Raw genomic sequence first — 10935 nt, 5'->3', positions numbered from 1 at the left:
GAATAATTGTACACCCAACCGATATAAACCTTTTTGTTCTCAATGCTTGTCACAATAGAAGATATTTTGCAACTTTGAAGTACTATGCATGTTGTGGTGAGCAAGTCTATTTAAGTTGATTTGAATTCCAGTGTGTACCAGTACAAAATGGGAAAAAGTCCTTGTGAATACTGCATGACCACAATTCAAAAGAAAATATCTTAATATCTTCTTTTATATAGTTAATTTATTAGGATATGAATTTGTTATCGCTAGTGACTATTTCACAAAAATGATAAACATGACTAAATGGTTTTGACTTGGATATCCTGTGAACAATTTAATTTGCCCTTATTTACATAAATACATTTCAGACAGCCTGTTTCTAAAACATCTCAAAAGAGAATGAGACTTTCTTTTTACAATCGCTATCCATCTAAATAGTGCTCTTAGCAGTGACTATAGCGCCACTGCTATCCTGTGCAGGCAGTCCTGACTATGTATTGAAGAACTCACACAAAACCATAGAAATATTTTTTCCCCCCTAGATTTGGGCACAAATAGGATAATTTACAGATACCATTTGTCTTGGAAAATGTTGACCCTACTAGGTGTACTGGGGTATTTCTGCTCATTCCCAAAAGATACCATGCCCTATTGCAAACCTCAATGTAAAGAAAGAGTCAGGTTTATCTCAGCAGAAGCATATTTCAAAGCCTTTTGCAGTGCTGAAGCAAAGGCCCATTTGACTGATAAAACCCAAGGGCTGAAACAGTAAGTACTTTTACTCAAGTGTGTTATACAGTCAGGGAGCCAGAAAGGAGAACGTATTGTCAGGTATGCTCAACTTGTAAGGTGATAGAGTGGAACAATTTGAGCCTGTTTCTCTGTAATATGCATTCTATCAACTAACATAAATGAAATGCAGTGTGATGTAAAGACTCAATTGGGTCGATGTGGTGCAGGGATAGAGAGGGTGCGCTGGGAACCTCAAGGTTGGCGGTTCGAGCCCTGGCTGCTCCATGTCTCATGTCAAAGTGTCCCTGAGAAAGACACCTAACTCCTAATTGCTCCCCGGGCATGGGTTAAAAATGCAAGGTAAGTCGCTTTGGATAAAAGCGTCAGCTAAAATGACCTGTAATGTAAAATTGCGTAATGCAGTGTGTGTGAGGCTGCCTCCCCAGCCATGGAACCTGAACGTCAGCAGCATGGCTTCAGTGAAGGAGAGGAGATGGAGGGTAAATAAATAAGACCATAAAGGATGCTTTGAGTCAGGCGGAGAGGTGGAGAAAGAAGAGAGGGGGCTCCGGTCAAACAGTCCCAAGGCATGTCGGAGACTGCTGGCTGCATTGCAGAGGGATAGGGAGCTAGCTGTGGGTGTCCAAGGAAGGGAGGGGGCGAGGCAAGGAAAGGGGGGTTATAGGAAACAGAGAGGGGAGATGTAGAGGAGAAGCTTAATAGTGTCGGGACAGTGCAGTGACAGCGGACAAGAGGAGGAAAAATCATTTGGGCTCTTCTGGAAACGGGATGCAGAGAAGAGTTGATACTACAGCACGGGCAGAAGGAGAAGAGGCGGGAGGTGAGGAAGTCTGCTAATGATTTGTTGCAGGGCGCAAAGACCAAATCCGACTTGCGATCATGCCTCATGCGATCTTCACCTTCATCCTCGCAGTGGCCCCTTGCTGATAGGGGAAATCAGGAACAAGGATGGACTACCACCCCCAACCTGTGTGCTACAGCCGCAAGACTACACCAGCATCAGCTGCTTGCTGAGCACCTCTGATCACATCTCAGTTTGGGGCCTTCGTGCCCTGGGACAGTCCTGGGAGATCAAGGGAGGAGGTGGGGGAGGAAGAAGAGGAGGGGCAGGTGCAGCTAGTAGAAGGAGGGGTGCAGAACAAGGAGAGTGCTGTGCTGAGGAGAGCAGAGGCTGGACGTCCCGGCTCAACGGACGGAGGTCTGGGGGAGTCCTTGGTGGGAGACAAAGACGCCAAGGATCGACTGGATCAGGAAGGTAAGATTTTAAAATATGTTTTGCAATAAGATACTAAATTGATGATTAGGAAAACAGAGCGATAAGACACATCCTTCCTTATGGAATTACATTTGGGTTTAGGATTCGAATTTGATAGGATATGCTAGGGAAAGGGTTTAAATCCGCTTCAGGTTTGGCAAGTAGTTAAGGTTTTAGAAACATAAAAAAAAATGATTAAGTGACGTTCAGGAAATGCCATACAAAGACTGCATGTGTTCTGATTTGTGTGGTGAGTGTGTTTGCAATGTGAGGTAGAGAAAATATTTTTTTCTGCTTGACACTGTGTGTGTGTCTATTTCTGTGAGTGAGTAAGTCAGCCATCAGTTTGGCACGACTAAAGAAATCCATGAGCTGCTGCTCATTTTTTCGCCAACTGCTCGGGGACGTTGTAAAATGACGGAGTGATAGTTGAAGAATAAGTGTGTGTCTGTGTGTGTGTTTGTGTGGACGGTAGACAGAAACTTTGGCCTTCTCTAAAGAAAACGCTGGCCCGTTGGACTTTCCATGGGATCACTGCCATGCCAGACCTGCTGGCTTTTTCTTACTTAGTAGACTTAAGGTGAATGAATTACATAGACACTATGCTTGTGTCAAAAAGGTAGATTAGTCGATGGCATAATCTTAAAGTTGCAAGACCATGTAACTTTTGAGGCACGAAATAACAAATGATTCTTCTTTAATGATGTAAAGTTAAATTCCAAGCACTGAAGCACATTCTTGCTCATTTCACTCATAGATGTAGACAGCCTCACTTGGTCTGGTACAAACAGCAAAGTTTAAATAACTGTGGAACTGACTTTATTTTGTCATGTCCAACTTTATCACTTTGTCACACTGAAATTTACTATTACATCTAGAAGTACAACAAGTAAACACTTTGTTACCAGGTGCACCGTGTCCTCATACAATTTGTATGATTTCCTACTTAAAGGTATTTCTCCTTTTCATGCGTTTTCTTTCAAAAGCCAGCCACTTGTGTCAATTTTTGCCCAGTCTTTTCAAAAGAAAATGCAGTTTTCGTGTTGCGGTCTCATGGCTGAAATCTATTAATAAATATACAATAATGTTTCTTGGAGCCATATATTTTCCTTCCCTTGCTCCTAGCTCTTTTAAGGGTTCAAAAGTAAGTGCATAACATGTCATGGGATATATAGGAATTATGGAGAATTACTTTTCTCAGGTAAATAAAATGCTTTGATAACTGGATGAGATAAGGCTACCATCTTCATCAGCAAAAGTTGTACCGGGTACATTTTTTGGTACCGCCGTTGTCATGGTTCCAAGGGAGGTGAGCTGATACTAGACGGTAGTTAAAAAATAGCCGATTGAATGTTTCCTCACATGGCGAACCGTAAAACAAGTGCAGATGCTCCTCTGTTTGGTAGCCCGGTGACATTTGTAGGAAAGAAAAGTTTAGAACCAAATGGTAAACATTGTGGTATCAGATGTAACCCCCATCAGATATAACCACCATCAGATGAGACCACCATCAAATGTAACCACCATGTCAGGAGGCATGACCAGGGACCAGATTAACCTCAATCTATGAAACCTGTGATGCGAGAAAGCACAAATATTCATGGTAGAAGCTGATATAGTGATGCTAATTACATTTTAAAAAAAGACCCAAAACAATGCATTTTTCATCAAACAACTTATTCTTTCCAAGTAACAAGAACAATTAGTGAAAGTTTTTCTTTTTTTATGAAATTAGACTTCTGAGGGAAATTCTCATAACGAATATGAATTATTGAGTTATGTCCAAAAACCCTGTTCACTGCGATCCCCAATTCAGTGTTGAGACAATGAGCCTTTGTTTAGCTGTCGTAAGGCAGCAATGATCCCTGGGTATAACCCTCCACACTCATATTGATATAATGCTGCAGTGATTATGTTTATGTTTTAGATATTTAGGTCCTAGTACAAAAGTATCATATAAGCAATGCATGGCTTCACTTCCTTCTGTACCTTTTCTCATTCACCAACAGCATAGCTGTGGCCGCTATGTGTAATCTTTCTACAATAAGCCATTGTATATAATACTTTTGTACACCAAAATACACCATAGTGTATGTGAGTTACATACATAACGGGCCTGTAACAATTTGATTGTAAAAAATATTTTATTAGACTAAACAAAGACTGTGGTTTAGTCAATTTTGGATCAGGGACAAATACTCTTAGTTCTGGAAAATTCAGGTAATATTTCCAATAATTATTATTTTCCCCTGAAGCCAAAATCCTTAGTCAGTAACACTCCCAACCTCCCCATCTGGAGTCCCAGGCATTAAGTTAAGTTAGCTTGGATGCTGCCACATTACAACTAGGAGTATCACCATTAAATTGATGAATATGTTTTGTTTGAAAAAATCTTCTGAGAAGCCTTTGATTTGTGCCTCCACATATTGTTCTTAATTTGGATATTTGGAATTATCTGCATCCATGATTATTTGTGAACTGATGATCTGGTGGTCCTGGACAGCTTTTGAAGCATCCTTCCTTAAATCAGAGATTTTCTGAAGAAATCATCTTATTAATAATAAATCAATTTAGCTCAGTTTCATTCGACAGAAACATGGTTGATACATTTCTGCAAATAACGTATGCCCAGTAATATTTAAATATAAAAAACAAGTAGCTGCAGCCACGATACTCAGGCTGATATAAACATATTTTAATTGTAACTGCTTCCCTCCCCCACATAGCCACCAGGCTAATCCCAGCTCCCCCGCCTTCCAACATGTCCCTCTGGTGACTAAGACCCTTGTATTTAAACAGTCCATGTTACTGCCTGCTTTTCAACTGGCCTGTACCCCCAGGACGTTAAGACCACGCTGCCTCAGCTTCTTCTGTTGCCATCAGCGGCAAGAGTAAATGTACAAATCAAATAATTACAAGCAATGCAATATTTGACGTGGTGGCCCTCTGTCTACCCCTTCCCGACAGAGTCTTTCAAAAGATTTCAATAGCTGTGAAAATAAAAACAGATCACATAGTCCAGCTACAACTGTAATTTGGGTGAAATTATTTATTTCTAAAGAATGCACCATTATTTCTGTGCCTAAAAATAGTGCAGTGTCCAGTCTAAATGACTAGTGCATCATAGCACTCACACCCATTGGAATAAAGTGCTTTGAGAAACTGGTTCTCGAGTCATCACCACAATGCAGCATTTTAGAAATGCAGAGGTCCAAAATCTAAGGTTTAAAAGTGGGGGTTGGAAGAATATTAAATGACAATAGCTACCTCAGCCACAGCCTGCCCACCTCGTTCTCATCTGAAAAGAAAGACAGAAAACACCTCCCTCCTGCAGCTTTTGTTCTTAAGCTGTAAGACACCGTAATTCTCAACCCTCAACATAAACTACAGTAATTTATACTTATTTTTTCTCCTTTTATAGTTAAATGTGACTGTGATTAATTGCCAAACTCTTTTGTACAATGATAATAAATGTACCCTGTAACTTTGTAACCCCATTAAATTATTACATTACATTAGATTACATCACATGTCATTTAGCTGACACTTTTATCCAAAGCGACTTACAATAAGTGCATTCAACCATAGGGATACAAACTCAGAAGAACAAGAAACAAGAAAGTGCAATTTCCTCAAATAAGCCAATTTACAATTTGCTATAGATTCAAAAGATTTTTATTGTCAGTTACACATGCCCTGTGTATTGAAATTCTTGTGCTTGCCTTTTCTGGAATGCCGACCAATTTAAAATAAAAATAAAAATACAATATTTACATAAATGTACATGAAATAAAAATAAAAATGAGGTAAGGATAAGGCAGAAATGAGGTAAGGAGCCCAGGAAGTGCAAAACTGAGCAGGTTGTAAGAAAGAAAAACTTAAATTAAATTAAATGTGTGCAATATAAATTAACAGGACAGTAACAGATAAGTGCCATTATAAGTATAATTTAAGTGCTACAATTTGTTAGTCTTTTAGTCATTGGATGGATTTTTCAACATTTCGACAAACCCAAACAGAAAATGAAAATGAAAATCCTTTGTATGTTTTCCAAAACCTCTATTTCCAAAACTCCCCTTTTGTCAGAACCTAGATGTCAGATGGAGTGTCTCTCAAGTGCCAGGATGTAAATCTATACACCCACTCAAGAGAGATGGATAAATCTGTCTGTGCCAGTGTGTCCTAGAGAGCTGACTGAGATATAAATAACAGTCATTCTCTCTTGCCTTGGCCTGGCCAGGTGGGTTGGGGGTGGAGGGTGAGGGAGGCCAGGAGATAATTTCATGAATGAAAAGGGAGAACTGTTCCCAATCACTGGCCCAACCCAGGCTGGCCTTTAATTAGAACTATTAACCCAGGGACCGGGAAGAAAGGAGTGGCAGAGGGGAACATGATGTGAAGTTAGGGAAATGGTCTGAGCTGGAGGTTTGGGAGGAGATGTAATTCTTTGGGTAAAATGTTACCAATAATAATAAGCAATAGTAATAGTACTTACAGGACATTTCAGGTTTTTACCTCTGTGTTGTCCTTACACAGTGAGGTTAATTGTTGTTGTGTTTTTTGTTTTTTTAATGATGTTTTACAGCAAATACAGCTGAACTGAAAAACCAAGTCTTTTACAAGGCATGATTGATAATTGAGAGTAATTCCAGTATGAAAATATAATAGGGCATTACTTTAAAATTCAGTACCTAGCTTCTAACCTATAAATCACTATATATCTGTTACTGATGTTAAGTTTGACTGTAGCTAATCATAATCTAATAGATACCTTGTGTGCGTAAACTAAGTGTTCTGTTCAATAGACTGTTGTAGTTATTTTGTTACTCTGTGTTTACATATGTTAACATCAGGTATGGTTAGAGAGCCGTTTTTAAAATAACTGATAAGCTGTCTACAAATGACTTGATGAGCGATTATTTCTGCAAGGGATTATATCACTAACGAGTTACTTACTCTGTCTTTTTGAGTATATTCCCATATTACTAATTAGTTACCAATACCCATTTTGGACCACACACACCCACGGGCGGCACGGTGGCGTGGTGGTTAGCACTATTGCCTCACAGCAAGAAGGTCCTGGGTTCGATCCCGCCCAGTGGCCTTTCTGTGTGCCTTTCGTGTCTGCGTGGGTTCTCTCTGGGTTCTCCGGCTTCCTCCCACAGTCCAAAGACATGCTCTGGGGATCAGGTTAATTGGGGACTTTAAATTGCCCGTAGATGTGTGAATGTGAGTGTGAATGGTTGTATGTCTCTGTGTAGCCCTGCGATTGGCTGGCGACCAATCCAGGGTGTACCCTGTCTATCGCCCGAAGTTGGCTGGTATGGACTCCAGCCTCCCCGCGACCCTGTGTGCAGGATAAGCGGTTTGACAATGGATGGATGGATGGACACCCACAAATGCATTGCTATCTTGCATTGTGACAGACAGCTGGTACCTTTTAGCGGACATTGGTCAATAAAAAGGTTTCCCAGAAGAAACAGGACATTTTAGATGGTGTCAGACCGACTTGTACAACAGACCTGTGTTGATATTTACCCTTTAACGTATTGAATAACATGCTCAAGTTCCTCACGCGTGTAAGTAGCCCATTTGGTTGCAACTGCTGTTAAGTCTATTCAAAGGCAGTTTGCTCACTTGCAGTTTTTCTCTTTTCCTGCCTACAATGCCTTCTCATTCACCTTAGTATATCACCCTTTCTATACAACAAACCTTTTGCCTCCTTCTCATTTGTGTTCTCCTTCTCATACCCCACGTTCTCCACCTTCAGATGCCCTCTCGCTGCAGGAATGCGCTGAACATTGTGGTCACCACCCTTTTTGCCGCGGTGGTTCTCTTTACCATCCTGCTTGCCTATGTTACAGGTTACGTTTAATATTATACACATAGAGAAACATGTAAATGATAATTAAAACAAGTGATGGCCATGATGGTGATTATAACAAGTGATGGTTTGTCTCCACTGGCTTTCTTCCCTATAAAGGCTACCAGTTCATCTACACTGAGCAGCACCATGTCTCTTTTGGCCTCTATGGGGCCTTCCTTTCCCTCCATCTCCTCCTCCAGAGCCTCTTTGCCTTCCTGGAGCATCGGCGGATGAGGAGCCCCTCCCAGCCACAGCACCTCCGTAGGTCCGTGGCTCTCTGCATTGCTGCTTACCAGGAGGACCCAGACTACCTGAGGAAATGCCTTCGCAGCGTCCGCCGAATCTCCTTCCCTGGTCTGAAGGTGGTGCTGGTAGTGGATGGGAACCGGCCAGAGGACAGCTACATGAATGACATTTTCCTAGAGGTGATGGGCGGGGCTGACCAGGCTGGCAGGATGGTGTGGAAGGGAAACTACCACAGTGACGGGAGTGGAGGTGGAGGAGTCAGAGGTGACGGGAGGAGCACAGTGCACATGGAGGAGGCAGCACGAGTGGCTCGGCTGGTCAGAGGCTGCCGCTTCTCCTGTATCATGCAGAAGTGGGGAGGGAAAAGAGAGGTCATGTACACTGCCTTTAAAGCACTTGGGGACAGTGTGGATTATTTGCAGGTAAGGCACACTGAAAATAGTATGCCTGTTTTGAAGTTTTAAATAAAGTTTAGAGGGCCACTTTACGTCATTATTATATTCAAGGGTTTCCCGATTCCAAATGGCTACATGAAAACCTGAAAGACTGAAAGAACTCTTTAAGACCTGAGTCAGTGCATAAAGAAGGACATTTCTCTGCTCAATGTTTTGATCAGATTGGAACAGAATATTCATCATACAAGCTTGTCATCTTAATGTTATTGGTGTTTTTTTGTTGTTGTGTTTGTAACAGCTGAAAAGTCTGTCCTTTGCAATTGTACTGCTGCATTGACTTTTTCCATGTTCCAGAAAGGTTTTTACTGTATTAGTTAGCCGTATAATTTGGCAGCAAGCCCTAAAATTGATAACCAATTGTATGTAGCAGTGTACAACAATAATCACATTACAAAGCCATCAGTAGAGGACAATTTATACTCATCTGCACACTCCACATTGCAAGTGATTTGGGGATCTGTCCATGCACTATTTTTCCCTTCCTGTGGGTCAACGGTCATTTCAGCAGCTGACCAAGTTCAGTCTAGTTAGAATGAAGGTGCTGGGATCTGTCAGCAGCTTCTCATTTCTCTAATGAATTTCCCTCTGTGTTATGCAACACTGGCAGCCTTAACTTGTCCAATGAAAGTATATGTGTATGTTATTGAAAACCTGTGCTTGTTATGTCCTTTTTTGAGGTGTGTGACTCAGACACTGTTCTAGACCCAGCATGCACCATAGAAATGCTGAAGATCCTTGAGGAAGATCGTATGGTGGGAGGGGTTGGTGGAGACGTGCAGGTAAAATACAACACAACGATGAGGACTATAAATGTTTTATTTGAAAGTCAACTTAAAAAATCTTTCGTCGCCAAGCGAGGTGTTTGTAAGCTCACTTCATCACTGTCATGACAGTACATTTTTCTTTTTCTCCATTGTTGATCTATGTTCTCTGCATTTCCTATCCTCCAGATTCTTAATAAATATGACTCCTGGATCTCCTTCCTAAGTAGCGTACGCTACTGGATGGCTTTCAACATCGAGCGGGCCTGCCAGTCCTACTTTGGGTGTGTCCAGTGTATCAGCGGGCCTCTGGGGATGTATAGGAACTCTTTGCTCCAGCGCTTCCTGGAACCCTGGTATCACCAGACCTTCCTGGGCTCCAAGTGCAGCTTCGGTGATGACCGCCACCTCACCAATCGGGTGCTCAGCTTTGGCTACAAGACTAAATTCACAGCACGATCGCATTGCCAGACTGAGACACCCACCCAGTATCTGCGTTGGCTCAACCAGCAGACTCGATGGAGCAAGTCTTATTTCCGCGAGTGGCTGTATAACGCCCTGTGGTTCCACAAGCACAGCCTCTGGATGACCTATGAGTCCGTGGTCACAGGCTTCTTCCCTTTCTTCTTGGTTGCCACCGTCATCCATCTCTTCTACCGTGGAAGGCTTTGGAACATCCTGCTTTTCTTATTAACAGTCCAACTGGTCGGGATGGTGAAGGCCACCTACGCCTGTTTCCTGCGTGGCAGTCTGGTGATGATCTTCATGTCCCTGTACTCTCTGCTTTACATGTCCAGCCTGCTCCCCGCCAAAATATTTGCCCTGCTCACCATCAACAAGGCTGGATGGGGCACTTCAGGCCGCAGGAAGATCGTGGTAAACTTCATTGGCACTGTACCTGTCACAGTCTGGGCTATGGTGCTCTTCGGGGGGGTGGCATATACAATCTACTGTGAAACACAGGAGCCATTTAGTGAGAGAGAGAAAGCCTTGTTGATAGCAGGGACAATACTCTATGCCTGCTACTGGCTCATTCTGCTGGTTCTTTACCTGTCAATCGTAGCCAAACGGTGTAACAAGCGGGAAGAACAGTATCACCTGCCATATGCAGAAGCATAAACCTGCTACCAGGTAGGACATTGACACCGGGTTTCAGTGCAGTGGGGCTGTACCAATGCACTGCTAAACTGATGAACTGTGAATCACAAACACAATCACATCTTCATCATGAATGTTGAAAAGATGTGAATCTGAAATCTGAGCATCTGGAATCCATTCCAGTTGGGGGAGACTCAGTGATTAGTGGATCCAGAGAGCTTGCAATAGGTACAGTGCTGTGCTTTCAATAAATATAAAGTAGGTAAAGGAACAAACTGAGACTTTTTGTGTCCATCATTTTGATAGAGACGAGATGGGGTCAAATGTGACACATCTAAACATCTATATAGACTATAGATTGCAAGGTAATTTTCCAAGTCCAAGCACCTCTACACCAGAAAAGAAGAGGGTAATGACTGGGCATGATACAAGCTAATTTGCTCTAGGCGGCACAAAATACATCGTAGAAATGTTTCATCTTAAATGTAGTACTGTGCATTCATCTCCACTCTTTAT

General features: G+C 42.1%; 1 protein-coding gene across 1 annotated transcript; it reads left to right on the top strand.

Moving 5' to 3' along the window:
• The first annotated feature begins 1651 nt into the window (after positions 1 to 1651).
• On the top strand, positions 1652 to 10688 carry LOC120812823 (hyaluronan synthase 3-like). Its single transcript, XM_040169036.2, has 5 exons — positions 1652 to 1993; positions 7764 to 7857; positions 7977 to 8527; positions 9238 to 9339; positions 9511 to 10688. Exons 2-5 carry the CDS (start codon positions 7764 to 7766, stop codon positions 10438 to 10440), a joined length of 1677 nt encoding a protein of 558 aa, XP_040024970.2. The 5' UTR covers positions 1652 to 1993; the 3' UTR covers positions 10441 to 10688.
• Positions 10689 to 10935: the final 247 nt, after the last annotated feature.

This window comes from Gasterosteus aculeatus, chromosome Y (assembly GCF_964276395.1).
Source record: "Gasterosteus aculeatus chromosome Y, fGasAcu3.hap1.1, whole genome shotgun sequence".
Classification (NCBI taxonomy): domain Eukaryota; kingdom Metazoa; phylum Chordata; class Actinopteri; order Perciformes; family Gasterosteidae; genus Gasterosteus; species Gasterosteus aculeatus.
The sequence above is the reverse complement of the archived record's forward strand: the minus strand, read 5'-3'. Positions and strand labels throughout refer to the sequence as shown.